Source organism: Leopardus geoffroyi, chromosome B2 (genome assembly GCF_018350155.1).
Source record: "Leopardus geoffroyi isolate Oge1 chromosome B2, O.geoffroyi_Oge1_pat1.0, whole genome shotgun sequence".
Taxonomy (NCBI): domain Eukaryota; kingdom Metazoa; phylum Chordata; class Mammalia; order Carnivora; family Felidae; genus Leopardus; species Leopardus geoffroyi.
In genome coordinates, this window is record NC_059332.1 from 125,016,724 (window position 1) to 125,033,761 (window position 17,038).

Here is a 17,038-nt window from a genome sequence, read left to right on the forward strand (position 1 = left end):
AGATGACTTTTTTACTCTCACGTCCTACTATGTTCTTCTGGAGACATTTTAACTACATGGCTTCCTCTAAACACTGGCCTCTGTGCCTTTGCTCATGCTATCCCCTCCATTTGGAGGGTCCTTCTAATCCCAACTTCCCCCGCTTGGTGAAACCCTTCCTTGTCCATAAAGTCTTAGTTCAGGTTCACAACCAATCCTTCCCTCATCCATCTAGACAAAAGTAACGACACCTGAGGCACCTGGCTGGCTCAGTCAGTACACATGTGACGCTCAACCTCATGGTTGTAAGTTTGAGCCCCACCTTGGGTGTAGAGACTACTTAAAAATAAAACCTTAAAAAAAAAAAAAAAAAAAAAGCAATGACATCTTCCTCTGAGACCCCTATCACTCAACTGCAAGCGAGTGAAAAATGCAGTGCACCTAGAAGGTAGACCACCCAAGGCTGATGCAGTGACTCTAGATGCAATCAATGGACCGGGTTCCTTCCTCCTTCACCTTCCACACATGTGGCTTTCAACCCATTGGTGCTGAAATGTTGGAAAAGTACTGTTCTTCTCGCCTCCCATTCTTTCAGGGAGAAACAAAGCAACAAGAGATGGGACTGGCTCCTATATCAGCAACCTTCCTGGAGATTTCCAGACCACTGCTCATGTCTCACTGGTCAAAATTGTACCCTCTTGACTACAGGGGAGGCTGTGAGGTGTAGCGTTTCAGTTGGGCGCATTGCCATCTCGAATCAATGTCAGGTGTTCCAATGGTAAAGGAGGACACACAGGGTGTGGGATCCCAACAGGGTTCGCTGTGGAGCTCAGAGTGCTCTTCCTTTTCAACCATTCTGACACGTTTTACAGGATAGTTCACAGTGTGTGTGTGTGTGTGTGTGTGTGTGTGTCACTAGATTTGAAGCCCCTTAATGAGATCTCATCCACATTTTTAATGTTTATTTTGAAAGAGAGAGAAAGAGTGTGAGCAGGGAAGGGACAGAGAGAGAGAGAGAGAGACAATCCCAAGCAGGCTCCATGCGCTCAGTGCAGAGCCCTATGCAGAGCTTGATCTCACAGACTGTGAGATCATGACCTGAGTTGAAATCAAGAGTTGGACGCTTAACCGTTTTAAATCTTAGGACTCCCTTATATCCTACCTAGCATATTAGAAGTATTTAATAAAGGGCTTTTTTAAAATGCCAAACACATGACCCGTGATTGCTCTAGTCCTTGTTCTATGAATAAAAGCTGACCTGTGTGGAAGGCAGAGGAGCTCATCGGAAGAGACTGTGTTACAGTAACTAAAGGGCTAATGACAGAAAACGAGACCTCAGGAATCAAACGGACCTCAAGAGTCAGGTCCATGTTTTATCTGAAAGACCCTCCTTCTCACCCTGCCCAATAATATCCTAATATCACCCAAGTGTATTATCCTGTTGTACTCATTTCTTGATGGAATCTCAGCAACACAATTATTCGTATTCACTTCATGTGCTGAAAACACATTAAGGCAGAACCGATAAAGCCAGTCGCATGCTTCTCCTGTCTTTCCAGGGGGGTGGTGTTTTGTCTCCTTGTTATTGTGACTCTCCTAACGAATACACTCCCACCCTCAGGTGAGAAGAAATGGTTGTAACCGACATCCTTCAGAAATAGGAGGGCAGAAATCAGACCAAAGTTGAGGTGGCTTCCACCGGACAGACCACATGACCGTTTGTTTCTCCCCCAGCTCTCAGGAAAAATAAGGCGGAAGTAATTTGTCCCTAGGACTTCTATGATTATCAGTGACTTACGGTCTCAGGATATAAGGAAGAGTCAACAAGTCTACCCTCACGGGTTTTTTCAAGGTGACGGGGTCTGTAAACAGACCCCATTCCTCACAGAGGAATAAAGTAGCAAAGCTAAAGATGCCATATGGTCCAGGGAGGAGTCTAGATTCTGGTTTCCCTAGATTTCATCCACGCCTGTGAAAAGTTCTCGCATCTCTCCACATGCCACACCACCTGAACTATCAGTCGATACATTATTCATATTTATCCAAAAGTCCAGAGGACACTGTTCAGGGCTGTTTTTCCATATGTCCTTTGAGATGGCACCATCCACAGTATCTGTGATGTTCTATCTCCTCTCTGTTGGGTCCCCACCTCCCACAGGCACCTTCTGGTCTTCACTGCTGTTCTGTTTGTATCCAGCAAAGCACTCACCAGTTCTGTGGAAGAAGGCCGGTCTTATTATTCAAAAATGCACGCACAAACGAAAAGAAGTAAGGTTCAACTATTTCCTTTACAATTGTTTTATTCAAAGCAAATTTTCAAACCTAGTATCCTTTTTCTTTAAAAACGGGGATTTTTAAAATAGTTTTATAATTAGTGGTGATGTTGTTTTACTTTACCTTCGACATAAATGATTTATATATTAAGTTAAAGTTGTCTGATAGTCACGTACATTCTAATCGGGTTTAGGGAGCGAGGAGGTTTCATATTCAGAAGCCAACACCACTTTTCTAAAATGTAGAAGAGGAGATCCTCGGGCCCAGCACGGCAGACGGTAGCTCCAAATGGTGAAAAGTCCTTTAGCCTTTGGCCAAATGTCAGGTCTTCATTGCGGGCTGTGTGAAAAGAAGGGTTTTGTTTTCTTCAGAGGATGGAAGAAGCCTTCATCCCTTAGGTTTGTTTTTGTCTCAAAACCGTGTCTAAAATGGGGGTCTACGGTTGTGATGGGTAATCAACCTTTTGATAGTCTGGCCCGTGCGGTCCAACGTTTAGATGATGTTTCTATGCCGAAAGAGATGACCGCTGGTAGCCGTACTGCACACGGGCCAAGGATCTCCGTGTTGCCGTCTCAAGTCCTTCTAATGAAGGCGACAAGGCTTGTTTCATGTAACCAACAAATAAAGGAGTCTGGGTACACGGCAGTTGGGAGGGAATGGGGGCGGGGGGGGGGGAGCACAAGAGTAGGACGTAAAAATAAATACTTTACACACTTTTCTCCCACGCCTGTAAGTATTAAAAATTCTAGCTGGAGAAGATTAGAAGGTAATTAGCCAACTCAATTACTTATAAAAAATATAAAAACTCACAAACCAAATGATGCAAAAAATCTTTTTAATCTAAAATCTCATTTCCCAGGGTTAATTAATAGCCAAGCCCTGCCAATTTTTATTAGTGTATTTGACTAACAAGAGGTATTCAGCATTTTCTTCAAAGTATGAGAATATAGAATAGATTCTGATAAACCTTTCTAAATGGGGGCATGGTACTGTATGTAGGCAGGTCAAGGAAAAATAGCCATACCTATATCTTTGGTGTCACCAAAAGGATATCCAAAAAAGTCAGCAAATGTTGACATGTCAAGCGATAAGAAATTGCCAAATGCGAGTTTACACTCTGGTAAAAACGGCCATAAAAGGAAAATCTCCACCCACAGTTCTGTAGTGCAAGTCTTCAAGTGGAATTCTGAAAAATACGTTTATTTCATAAGCAGGAAACAGCTTCCAGCAGCGTTTTATCACTTGCCCCTCTTCCCTTCTGTCCCCTCTCACCCTCTCTGTGCGCGGACGCGGTCATCTTCGTCCTCAAGGAAGGCCTCGGCTGCTACTCAAGGAGGAAAGTCATGAAAAGACTGCCCAGGTGTCTAAAACTCAGGCCAGAAGGCGTGTGTCTGTGGCCGCAGCGGAGCAGGCTCCAAGTGACTGCCCTGCCACTTCCCCACATTTGTCATGTCCACGAAACCAAGCCTTTTTTCCCCAGGAAAAGGTACCTGAACCCATTAGTCATTTAGCCCTTTCCCATCGTTTTGGGTTCATCACGACACAGCTCACCTCGAAAGCACGCCGGGGCCGGGACCCCGTGTCCTCTGCAGCACCAGCCAATATGCCCCCTCTTTCTTAGAAGGAATGGTTCTCTCCCCTCTTTCTTCAGAAACTCACTAGTTTCCCCAAATAGAATACTTTTCAAGCAATTCCCACCTAGTCCAGAAGATTCCATGTTTCCACCCCATCTTTCCTTCTATTTCTGTACATGCTGTTTGTGTGTGTGTGCGCGTGTGTATGTGTGTGTGAGCGCACGCACGCGTGTGTTTTAACACAAAAGGGTTCAAAATGCACACACACACACACCCTTCCACACACACACCCAGCATTTAGTCAAAAAAAAAAAAAAAAAAAAAAAGGGGCGTGCGGAGGAATAAAAAAAAGAAATCTTCCCCAGGAAGCACTTCTGGAAGTTAAGCTTCTACTTGCTTTCCAGCCACAGGGCAAGTGCCGAGGGGAGGCCTAAATAACACCCCCCTTCCACTGTAGGGCTGGCAGCGCCCGGGGCCCACAGCACAAACGCTGAGCGGGATCCACGGGCAAGGCAGGGAAGGTACCTGTCAGACTTCCTAGAGCGAGGTGTTGTGCGTCTCCCTCACGTTACCTGGGAGACTCACATTCTCGTCCCTAGCTCTCTTCCCCCAGAGGACCTCCACACCGTTCTGATGGATCCGGGCGCTCCGCCGTGACTGTCCCGTTGGCGGGGCCCGGACCCTGTGCCTGCGGCGAGGCGGCGGGCTCCCCGCCACAGAGCAGGCTGCCCTTGTCCGTTTCATCCCCCACCGGTCCATCCAGGGAGCATCCCCTCGCAGCACCCGGGGCCCGGCGAGCCCGGCTGTCTACAGGCTCCAAGGCTTCCCCTTCGCCTTCCGAGATGACGGTCATGGGGCTGCTCTGGATCCGGTTCCGCACGCTGTATCTGCTGCTGGCCGCAGAAGGCGGGGTTCGGCTGCGGCCGTACCGGGGGCCGGAAAAGGACAGACTCCGAGGCATCAAACCTTCGTTCTTGGCCCACTCCTCCTGGGCCCGCCTGTTCTTGCTAGGGGAGCAGCTTGACGGGCTCTCGGGGGCGTCTGGCGAAGGCTCTGACCTTGATCTCTGGAATCTAGGGTCTGTGTTCTTCAGCATCTCGGCTGCAGACATGCGGGCACTCGTGTCTGCCCGACTCCCCTTTTTTAGCAGCAGAGCTTTGAAGTTGTCACTGCTGGTGCTGCTTTTACGGACACTTCTCTGAATTGACCCCACTTGCTTCGGGGAGGCCAGGCTGGGGGCAGCACCAGTGGGTGTCACTGGCGGGGAGGGAGAATGGTTTCGGGAGTGATCATCATCTGAATCTTTACGGCCAAGGACTTTCCTCTTGGATCTGAGATTTAAGAACATGAAGATAAAGGTTCATTCCCAGTGGGCCATGGGACGTCGGTCACAACCTCCCTGCTTCTCTTACTGCATATTCCGGTCACCATTTATTAAGAGTTCCTTTAATAGTTTATTTTATTATCATGAGAGCCCATGACCCAGCTACGATAATGATTAACTCTTGGCTGCCCTTCTTTCATCTGTACCCTCACTGGATTACTTTGAAATGAATCTTAAGGTATCATATTAACTTACTGTGGTAAGGATCATTTCAAAAGTTTCTATTGCCGTATTTTATTTAACACTCCCGTAATAGACTGATCCCGAGTGAATTTCACTGCTGACCACCCTTGTTTGTAATCTTCCTTTTCTTGTTTGGTACTAGCCCTTCAACAGGGCTAATAGATAAGTCAACCCCCAGAATATCCCCTACCATGAGGGAGGCCCCCACTTCAGGTTCTAGAACAATTCTACAGCTCTGCATTCTCATACATTCTAGAGTGTGACGTAAAACCAGGCTTCCTTGGCTCTTACTGGCCCCTATGTCAACTTCTGAAAATCCAGTTTTCCAGAAAACTAGAGTGAACCTTCCACACCAGATCCTGTTTCCTGACTGACTTCAGAAAACCTCTCGGTGATCAAGACAATCTGAAGAATGTGGGTGGAATGTGACAGAGGAGGGGCCTTTAGGGAAAGTTAAGATGTTTCCCGGAGGTGTTTCTTATCCTCAGTCTCTAAGAAGCTTGCTGTTCAATGTGTTTTGTATGCAGAGTGACTCAGAGATAAGAAAGCAGATGAGCCAGGGGGCCCCTTGCTGGTCTCTTCACAATAACAACTCAGTCTGCAAGGAATCTCTCAGCCAGATGCAGGTGCTTTAAGAAAAACTCGGTATATTTAATCAAACAAAGACATGGGTACATCTTTTTGTTTGCTATAAAATTATAGAATATGCAGCAGGTGCTTGCAGCACCAAGAGGTTAGTACTGTAGATACAGATTGAGAGTTGAACTTGAGCACTACCAACCTCTAGCTGTGTGGCCTTGGACAAACTAGTCCGTTTTCATACTTGTAAAAATGGGGGCGAGGATACTGACCTCACAGGTTCGTGAGGATTCAATGAGACGAAGAGCCTTTGGAGTCACACAGACCTGGGCTAAATCCCATGCTAAAGCTTCCTTGCTCTGTGACCTTGGGCAAATTAAAGTTTCTGATCCTTGGGGAGCCTGGGTGGCTCAGTTGGTTGAGCGTCCGACTTCAGCTCGGGTCATGATCTCACGGTGCGTGAGTTCGAGCCCCGCGTCGGGCTCTGTGCTGACAGCTCAGCGCCTGGAGCCTGCTTTGGATTCTGTGTCTCCCTCTCTCTCTGCTCCTCCCCTGCTCACACTTTGTCTCTCTCTCAAAAATAAATAAAGATTAAAAAAAAAAAAAAAAGTTTCTGATCCAGTATCCTATCTGGAAAGTGAAACAACAGTAGAGAGCTCCTAGTTTATCAATAAAGATGAGTGCAGGGGCGCCTGGGTGGCTCAGTCGGTTAAGCGTCCGACTTCAGCTCAGGTCACGATCTCGTGGTCCGTGAGTTTGAGCCCCGCGTCGGGCTCTGGGCTGATGGCTCAGAGCCTGGACCCTGCTTCCGATTCTGTGTCTCCCTCTCTCTCTGCCCCTCCCCCATTCATGTTCTGTCTCTCTCTGTCTCAAAAATAAATAAACGTTAAATAAATAAATAAATAAATAAATAAATAAATAAATAAATAAATAAAATAAAGATGAATGCAAATAACAGCCATAAAGTGTCAGGCATGGAAGATGTGCTCAACAGACTTGTGAGTGTCATTTAGGGAAAAAGAGTTCTTTCTTCCTGCCGCTAGGCCCACTTCAGTGCTGTTTTTACTTGGCCTTGCACAGCAAGACACGGGAGGAATGGACCCCTAATGGCTGCCCTGGGCTCGGTGCTCCCACAGTCCTCTCCATGCTTCTGGCCAAAAAGAAGCCCCCAAAGCAGAAGACAGGAGATGGTAAGGACTGAAACAAAGTCTGAAGGGTGGCCAAAGCTGACGTGGCACCAGCCCCTTTGAGACTGCAGAGCCTGGCCTATGACCCTTTGGTCCAACGGCTCTGCATGGTTGTCAACAGACAGCGGTGCTCTGGAATACATTAATGACCAGCTGACAGAGACCACAAAAATAATAACATCGCAGAATCTTAGAGCTGGAAATGGCTTTAGCTGGTGTGGTCTGACCAGGGAAGGTAACTGATACCAAAGAGTGAAGTCACACAGCTTAATATAAGAACTAGGACCTGATGGAGTATCTTTCTACCCATAGTGCCTGACCTCACAACCTATAGCAGTCACCTTAGAGAGTGAATGATTTAGCACTGAAGCTATATATATTGCCTTATTTGAACTTCTCAAAAGCAGTTCTGCCCATCTCATTCTTGCAGGTACTGCTTTGTAGCCTAATTTTTAGTTTGTTTTTTAAAAGGTAAGGGTGTGCAGGGTGCCTGGGTGGCTCAGTCGGTTAAGTGTCCGACTTTGGCTCAGGTCATGATCTCACGGTCCGTGAGTTCAAGCCCCGCGTCAGGCTCTGAGCTGTCGGCTCAGAGCCTGGAGCCTGCTTCGGATTCTGTGTCTCCCTCTCTCTCTGCCCCTCCCCTACTTGCATATTCTCTCTCTCTCTCTGTATTTCTCTCGCGCGCGCACACTCTCTCTCAAAAATAAACATTAAGAAAAAAAAAAGGTAAGGGTGTGCTGAAATCCATACATCAAGCCACAGGTATGCTTGATTAAAGTTATGGCCTTTAACTGTAGATTTAGAATTAAGAGAGGAGATGGGAATTTATAAAAGTTTTTGTTGTTTCTCAAAAGCAGCTGCCCCTGAAAATGAGAATTAAATCTAAGCACACAAATTCTCTGCATATATGTATGTATACACACGCACACACACATACATGCTCTGTGTGTGTATTTCCAAAGAAGATGGCTATAAAAAGCACTCAAACAGTTAACACTGGCTTGAAAACTAATTACTTCAATAAATATAAAAATTTCACACCTCAACTGGTGTTCTACATTTTCCATCTGGCTTTAAATCTGAAGTGAATTCATTTGCATTATAAAATTTGAAAGCTGTGGGCTCAGTTTAGATACTCTTTCTTTTAAATTATTAGCTTAGGTGGGGCGCCTGGGTGGCTCAGTCTGTTGGGCGTCTGACTTCGGCTCAGGTCACGATCTCGTGATTCACGGGTTCGAGCCCCGCGTCGTCGGGCTCTGTGCTGACCGCTCAGAGCCTGCAGTCTGCTTTGTGGATTCTGTCTCCCTCTCTCTCTGCCCCTGCCCAGCTCATACTCTGTCTCTCTCTCTCTCTCTCTCAAAAATAAATAAAACATTTTTAAAAAATTAAAAAAAAAGAAGTTTCTAAATTATTAGCTTAGGTGCTGAAGAATATAAAATAAAATAAAGCCCAAAAAAGCAGACTTCAGATGGATTTCTATTATGTCCGTTAATACATTATCAATACCAAAACAGAAATTAGCAGTCGTCTTCCCTCGCTCTCCAATCCATACCCTACTTGGTCTCCATTTCTACCGCGTGTACACAGAATGATACAGACTGGCTGATTTCCACATCTGTAGTAGATATAATTCACTACTAGGAGACACCGCAGCTTTTTCAGTGTCTTAAGAAGGTTGCCAAAGTAAAATATGGAAGAGACATTTGGCGTATTTTTCAGAAAAGCACATAGTAAATTGGCCCCACAATAGTTGGGTTCCTCACTGAGACCAAGTACTTAGCACACAGAGCAACGAGCAACGTATCTTCTCTGTAGACTGCTATTTTAAATATATATGTCTGCCCATTTAGCAAACCAGTGCATTCCCTATGAAATGAAAGATGCCACATCCTGGAAGAATTTCCTGAGAGTTAAATCCCAACTGGTTTCATTTAATCCAGAAAATATTTACGGTGTGCTTATTGTGTCTCTAGCATGGTTAGAATAGAAACCTCTGTATAAACTTCTACAAATGCCACTAAGGTCCGTTTCAAATGCCACGTAGCATTTTTCATTTTACAGTTTTCAGAAATAATTTCATAAGTAGCTACACCTTTCTATTTCTAACGAGATCAAAGAAACCATTGCTAAAGAGGCAGTCTTTAGGGTCTTTGGGGGTACCGTACCAATGCTAGAGCCAAGATGTAAAGAACCTAATTGCTGGGGCACCTGGGTGGCTCAGTCAGTTGAGCGTCAGCTCTTGATTTCGGCTCAGGTCATGATCCCAAGGTTGTGGGATCAAGTCCTGTGTCTGGCTCTGCCCTGAGTGTGGAGCCTGCTTAAGATTCTCTCTCTCCCTCTGCCCCTCTCCCCTGCTCGGGATCTCTCTCTAAAATAAAATAAATAAATAAATAAATAAATAAATAAATAAATAAATAAATAAATAAAAATAATAAAAAAACTCTACCTTTAAAAAAGAAAAGAAAAAACAGAATTCTTGACAAACACCTAATTCCCCAGCTTGGTCCCCTCCCCCCCCCCCCAACTCCTCCCCAAGTTAGATATTTATATGCTGCACAAGGAATTTCAGATCGGGATAACACTGTGCTTTTCATCTCATGCAACAGCCTTCTCAGATTCCAAGAGCTGGGAAAACAGTCCTGACACAAGGTTACTTACATGGAGAGTCAAATGATTTTATAGGATGCTTCGTTCTGGGAAGAGAAAAGGGACCTCGATTCAGGGCCACATAAGGTGCTGGCAGCATAAAGACACTCATAAGAGTGTCCAAAAACACTGTGGTAAAGGAGTTGAGACAGCAGCAAAGGACTGATACAGCTTTGTGGTTAAAAGCACTTGCACATATACAATCTCATCTATTCTTACAGTGACACTGTTAACGAGTATGCGGCTGTTTACAGCCAGAAAAATAAGGCAATATATATATAGCTTTGGTGCTAAATCATATTCACTCTCTAGGGTGACCATATGTAAAGACTCTAACAGTTCAGGCAGTTATTTTGAAACATTTACTCCACATTTTTTTCTTAAAACCCAACAATTTCTGATGCCAGTAGATGGCACTAACAGTATACACTAACAAATTCAATTCCTTTCGCTCCCGCTTTGAAGAGACCTTACTCTTGTATGGAAACATTTCAGTATCCAAAGAAAACTGCGCTAAAAAATCCTGCTATTTCCGTGAAGTAAAAAAAAAAAAAAATAATAATAATAATAAATGAATACATAAATAAATAATAAAACACCCTTAGGAAAGAAGCAACCCTGTAGAGCTTAGCCTGTGCCTATCTTCTGTCCACGAAACACAGCATTCCTCCCCCTGGACTGGACCATCCGTCGCTCTAATCCAGTTCTTGTAAATACTCCGTCACGTGACTGACACATTGCATTTCTTGCCAGCAACTGCAGTGCTGGGCAGAAGGCACCCATTGAGTCCCTGTCCCCACGCCTTCATAAAAATCAGTGGAACAAAGGAGAACAGAAATTGGGAGTCAGAAGAAAAAAAGGAAAAAACATAGAAACGCACTAAAAAAAAAAAAAATCAAGTTAATGGGTGACAGAAAAAAAGCTCAAGGAAGACACACTGAGGAACCACTTAGAAAGACTCAGAGAGTCTGTCGCCGATAAGAGCGAGGAGTTCGGGATACCTGTGAATAGCTGCGAAAAGGTCTTCTGTGGTCCGGGGTCTGCTCGGGGTCATCACCTCCTCACTCCCTTCTTCCCTAAGGAAGTCGCAGGCCTCCGAGGAAGCAGCAGCTGTGTCCGGCTCTGGCACCCCGGCTGTAGAGAAGTAAGCCGATACAGGACGCGCACAAGTGACTTGAACTGGCACTTTTCACCAGGCTTCCCCATCTGCTTCCCTGCCATTCCCGATAACGTGAGAACCCCGGGACAGGCAGTGGGGTCGGCAGTTTGATCTTTTATTTGGATCACAAATAAAAGACAGCCAAAGCTCACTCTCTTCTGTTGAAGTCCGGGGCTCCTACTGAATCTCTCCCTCCGATTCTGTTGCAACATTTCTTTGCAGCTCTCCAGAAGGGAGATTACTCATTGCTGTTTAATAAACACCCTGTCTGCTGCGGACCACGCTGCCCCTCTATTTTCTGACGTTCAGTAAGCCCTACCCTCAGATCCAGATTTTTTTTTTTTTTTTAAAGATCATAAAATGCCAAGTTGGTAACCTAAGTGTGAGGCAGCACAATGAGCCCACATGCGGCTAGCTTTACCTTGAACATGCACCGGCCCTATCTTCTGCCTGGGCTGCATGTGGTCGGAGGGGAAGGAGAGAGAAAAGCAGACTCACGCCCTCCGTCCTGTAGAGACAGGCAGCTCTCCGCGCTGCCTCCACCGTCTGCACTGTTCTCGGCACCTGGCTCCTCCTGCTTGGCGGCTGGCGAGACATCGGGCTGCACCATGGGGACATTGGCTCTCACTCTGCCGGGGGAAGCGGGAGCTGCAGCCCCTCCCTCGAGATCCGAGCCGCCAGGACCGGTCTCGTCTGGACCGGCCCCGGCTCTACAAGTCCCGGCTGCCTCTCCCCTCGTGGGGCTGGGCGATGCTCCGCTCACGTTCTCCGCGGGCTCCGCTGTGAAATCTCTCTGCGGAGGTGGCACCACAAGGAACAGTTTGGGCTTCTTGGAAATGGGGGGTGGCTTCCTGCCGGGGGACGGGCCGGGGGGCTCCTGGAGCGGGGCGGCCCCGGCCTCCGGCTCCGCGGCGCGGCCCGGGCTGCGGCTCAGGAGGCCACGCTCGGCTGCACCGTCCTGGTGACCCTGACTCAAGCTCTTGGCAGGAGTCGGCGGCGAGCCTGTCACAGAGGCAGTCTGGCTTTCACTCTCCATTTCATTTATGCTATTTCGGGATTTCAGGAAAGCAGATGGCTTTAAACGATACTGGGGAACAACCGGAGTTAGTGTTTCCTGAGATGCTTGTTCATATAACAGTGCTTGCTCGGATCCTGAGTTCTTTTTCACGGGCCTCAACTGTACCATCTGCAATGCTTCAGCGGTTATCAGGGGCATGGGGGGTCTAGTGCCCTCCTCTTTGCTAGCGGGCTGCCTAACGGCCTCCCAGGAGCATTCGGGCTGGCCAGACTTTTTGAAAGAAGGCCTGGCATCTTTCATCAATTTGGGGTCAAGGGGTGGGGCAGGCGGGGGAGCTGAGGAGGGTACCGAGGCAGGGGGAGGCGGCAGGGAAGCCGAGGCACCCAGAGGAAGGGGGCTAAGTGCCCTGGGGGGAGGGGGAAAGCCCTGGCCAGGGAGGGGACAGAAGGGAGTGAGAGCTTCCGGTGGTGGAGGGGGGAAAAGGGGAGACTGAGGCAGAGAGCCCTCGGGGGAGTCTACTAAAGGCGGGGGAGGGGGAAGAGGAACGGCAGCAAGGGGCGAGGCCAGCGCAGAATCCAGCTTCTTCACCGTCCCGCTTCCTTCCGTGGAAGTGTTGGAAGACAGGGAGGTGGACGACGAGGAGATGGACACTGAAGATACCAGGGAGGACTTCCTCTCTGGCACCTTGGGCTTGGTCTTCCCCTTCCCGTTTGCTGGTGACGCGGATTTTAAAAACACAGGCACAGGGGTGAGCGCTGTGGGTGTATTCGACTGGCTGGAATACCCACTGGATGGAGAAGTGACTCTGTGGGACTTCTCCGGTGATGTGACCTTTGGTTTGACGGCGCCGCCGGGCACCTGGGGCATCGCGGTCCCGGAGCCCTCCTGGACCTGGCAGGCTGGCCCGTCTCCGGCCGGCGCCCCGCTGCCGCCGGGGCAGCCCCCGCCGGGGATCCCGGGGTCTTCCTGCGCGCCCGTGTAGTCAATGTAGTACCCCCAGGGGTCCGCGTACTCGGACTTGACGCTGCTCGTGTCGCTCTGCGACGGCGTGGCCCCGCACAGGGAGTACACGTTGGGGGCGGTGGCCGAGGTCATGCTGCTGCCCGCGCTCACCGTGCTCTGGCTGCGGGAGCGGGACAGCCAGGGCTCTTCACAGTCGCTGCAGGGGCTCTGCGAGGGCGAGCTGCCGCCCCTGGCCTTGCCCGGGAGGTTCAGCTGCAGCGAGTGCTGAAGCGAGGCGATCAGGCTCTCGTTCAGCGCCTGTCCGTTGGCCTGCACGCCCTTCTTGGGAACCCTGCGCAGGGAGTCCGTCCGGGAGGGTGGCAGGGGCGGTTTCTTCGCTTTCTTCAAAGAGATGTTACGCGAAAGGGACTTGTCATGGTCACGCGGCCGGTCCCCTTGGCTCTTCCGAGCTCGCCCATCAAAAACATTGACCACACTGTGCCTGGGGTTCCCGAAGCCATCGCTGCTATTGCACAGGTTTCCAGATCCGTGTCCGGGGTCGGGGTGCATAGATGCGTAGAAGCCATCGTGCTCCTCTGAATACAGGGACCTGGCATCATCTTTGGTCGACGTTTGATCCAAACTGCAGCTGCTCATGTTACTTCCGGGAGTGGAGAAGCCGGGAGTTGCCGCACGCGCCTTCAGTGGGGATGCCCGTCCGTTACCTGCGGCGCCGTATTCCCAGGGCTCCGAGCTGCCGTGCCCCCCGCCCTCGGAAAAACTGGACTCGCTTTTGCCATCCACATCCTGGGCGTGCGCTGGAAAGCCCAGGTTGTTTTTACAGTCGTAGGTCATGGCTTGGGATCCATTCTCCCGACTAGCTGGAGTATTTAGAGAGACCGCTGAATCACAGAGGGAGGACAGCATGGCTGCACTGGGGGGATGGGGATCCAGGGCCTGGGAAAGAACAGTGGGGTGACCCTCAGTCCAGTGACCGCCGTGAGACTGATGGCCCTCTTTACTAGCATGCCTGGACAGGAGGTGCTCTCTGGATTTTGCCTTCAGGTATGAACAGGAGCTGGTAATTTTACCGTCCAGCTGTCCTGGACTGTGAGCAGCGTGAATAATAATGACCTCCGGAGAGGAGGAGAGCGTGGCGTTTGGGATGATGCTGGTGGAATAGGTTGCGTGAGGAGAAACCACGCACGCTGGGCTAATCACGTTCTCAAAGTGCCTCAGCTCCCGGGACGTGGGCCTCAAAAGTGTTCCGGTCCTCGAGGCACCTCCTAAGTGTCCTAGGTTTTCATCTACTTGTGGGTTCCCGCTCTGGTAGGGGCGCGCGCCACCCAGGTCTTCCGCAGGGCCCAGGGGACCCAGCCGTGGCTCGAGGGACTGGCTGTTTGCCCTTGCTCCAGAACGTGGAAGGCTGTGGAAACCAGCATCACTGTGGAGGCGGGAAGGGAACACGATACCCGCGGAATCGCTCAGCACAGACATGTTCCCAGAGGAGCCTGAGAAGTGGCTCATCTGGGCGGCGATGCCTTGCCCCTTCTGTGCCCTGATTCTTCTCATGGAAGGTGGTACAACTTTCACTTCCTCGGTCTGACAGCTGGAGTCCCTCGTTTCTGAGCGCTGCCCAGCAGCCCGAGAGCTGTCAAGCCTTCCTAGTGTGGAGTAGTGGTCTGGGGTATACACTGAGTGAGCACCGACCTCATCCTGGCCGGTGCCTGATGCTGGAGATAAAGCAGAAAGAGGCTTGTTACCTAAAAATAAAAATATGTTAGTTCATCACTGATACCCTCATCCCCTTTTTACTCTGCTGTACTTAAAAATATTTTTTTTTTCAATTCGATTTAGTTTTTCTTTCCTCCTGTAGGCACCTGAGAGTTTAAACACTTATTGATACTCCTAAAAATAAAAACCCTTCTTATGAATGTCATGTACTTCTCTCGATTTGTACTTCAAACCCTCCTATAGGGTGAGTGCTACATATGGAATTCTCAGTTACTCTCTTTAAGATCAAAGCTGAACACTCTGTGCAAGAGATACTTTTCAAATAACCTCCTTTCGGTAAAGATTTCAAGGTGGCCTGTCACCCGCCAGGTGACTGTGCCGAGTATCTGTCAAGCTGTGACGATCTTTCCCAAAGACGAATGAATGTAGTGGTTCAATAGTAGGGCTACAGAGATACCATTTACAGGGGATATTGGTATCAAACAGTGTTAATTATATTAATTTTTTATGTCAGAAGGAATTCCAAGGGAAAAATGATTTACAGGCCCATCTGTGTATCAAACATTTCATTATCCATCTTAGACCATTGTCATCTGTCTGTCAGTGACATTCAAAATCCAATGGCAATCTGTTATGTTCTGGTGGGGGAAAAGCTGCAAGAATTCATCCAGTGAGCATTTCCTCAAATTAGGGTTATTCATTTCTTGGAGCTCTAAAACCAAATGAGAGCAGGTATGTTTAAAGGTGGGGTGGGGCGGGGCAGGGAGGGGGGAAGCATAAGGAGGGCCAAACAGAGAGGGAAATGGATGAGAAAAAACCTTAAGTGTAGATAACAGTTAGATTTCAAAATACCTAGAAAGGAACAGAATCTTAAAAACACAAGTCCAACATGAAACCAACAATTTAGCCAAAGTGGAGAGGCAGAGAGAGAGAGAGAGAGAGAGAAGGAGAGGGAGAGAGAAACCAATTCATGCATAGTTACTAACCACTAGGACACATTAAATCTTGAAAAGTAACAGCAAAACCAGTTTTCTCTACACTGTTTGAAAAACTGAAAAATTCTCAATCATGGGCTTTGCTGAGCAATGCAAGTTGGGTGCCTGCTGGCATCACTGTTCACCTGGGCAAGGACACCAGTGGTGATGGGATTCCCGCGAACTCCTTCCCTATCCCACATGAACTAACTACGTGTCCCTGACTGGACATCCAAATACCAAGGATATTACAAAAATGGCAGTGATGTTCTTGTAAGAACCACAAAGGAGATGTCATCCTGTGAGGAATAAAGCATAAAGCCTTTTCCTTCACTGTGATGACGGAGAATATTTTTATACTGGTATCTTTTAGCAAAGAGGATCTGTTTCCTCCCCCCTACTTCTCTGCCAGTTACGCTCACCGAAGACAGACACGCGCACGTGCGCACACACACATGCACACAAGGTTCTCCCTTAGAAAGAGAGGAAGTGGGTCAAAGGGCAGGAGCAGGAGAAAAATCCACTTTGAGGAAAGAAAACAAAAGATGAAGGTTTTGCTATTTTAAAAGGTATTTTAGTAGGTGGGAAAATCGACTTGCACGGCTCCACCAGTTTGCACCAGTTTGCTTCCAAATATTCAAGTTACCTTATTCCATTGAACAATGGATTTTCATGCTTTTTCTTCTAAGATTGCAGCCGTTTTGCACGGGATCAGTGGTAGATTTTTAATGGTCTTTAAGGGCCATAAACAAAGTACTGATTCTTTCAGGTAACAATTCTGAATGTGAAACCATTTTAGGCTTCTGAAAATGGAAATATAACCATTTCTTCGCCATTTACAACCCAGTACAACTTTCTTATTAACAAAGGTTTTCTAAAGACTTTAAAAAACATGTGTGAAAAACAACTCACATATCAACCGTCATAGGGACCACCAAAGTTCTATTCCCAAAACAGACTGCCTAATATTTTCATAGTACAAAAAGTGTCACATATTATAGGATATAGATGAACACTGTCTTGACCAGAATTCAATAACAAAAAACAGACTATAAATAAAGAGATCTGTGGGGCACCTGGGTGGCTCAGTTTGTTAAGCATCTGGCTTCAGCTCGTATCATGCTCTCATGGCTCATGGGTTCCAGCCTCGCATCAGGCTGTGCACCGACAGTGTGGAGCCTGCTTGGGATTCTCTCTCTCCCCCTTCTCCCTCTGCCCCTCCCCCATCTCAAAATAAATAAATAAACTAAAAAAAAAAAAAAAAAAAAAGAGAGAGGACTGCAAATATAGACCTCTCGGGTGCTGCTAAAAATCTTGAATGGATTTATCTGATTTTACAACATAAAGAAATAATTATATTTTTTCTTCTACTTATTACGCAATACTACAAGGTATGTCGAATTCA

General features: G+C 47.8%; 1 protein-coding gene across 12 annotated transcripts in view; it reads right to left on the bottom strand.

Annotated features, from left to right (window-relative positions):
- Positions 1-2,261: 2,261 nt before the first annotated feature.
- Positions 2,262-17,038, bottom strand: part of NHSL1 (NHS like 1) — a 246,822-nt gene continuing 232,045 nt past the window's right edge. For 6 of the 12 annotated variants that reach the window (XM_045499793.1, XM_045499790.1, XM_045499792.1 and 3 more), the window contains 3 exons: positions 11,464-14,688; positions 10,808-10,940; positions 2,262-5,158 (listed from right to left, as the gene is read on the bottom strand). In XM_045499793.1, the coding sequence (XP_045355749.1) occupies positions 4,423-5,158; positions 10,808-10,940; positions 11,464-14,688 (4,094 nt within the window). In that variant the 3' untranslated portion in view covers positions 2,262-4,422. Of the gene's footprint in view, positions 5,159-10,807; positions 10,941-11,386; positions 14,689-17,038 lie in introns of those variants that run through there. The other 6 variants (XM_045499794.1, XM_045499791.1, XM_045499797.1 and 3 more) reach the window with 2 other exon arrangements.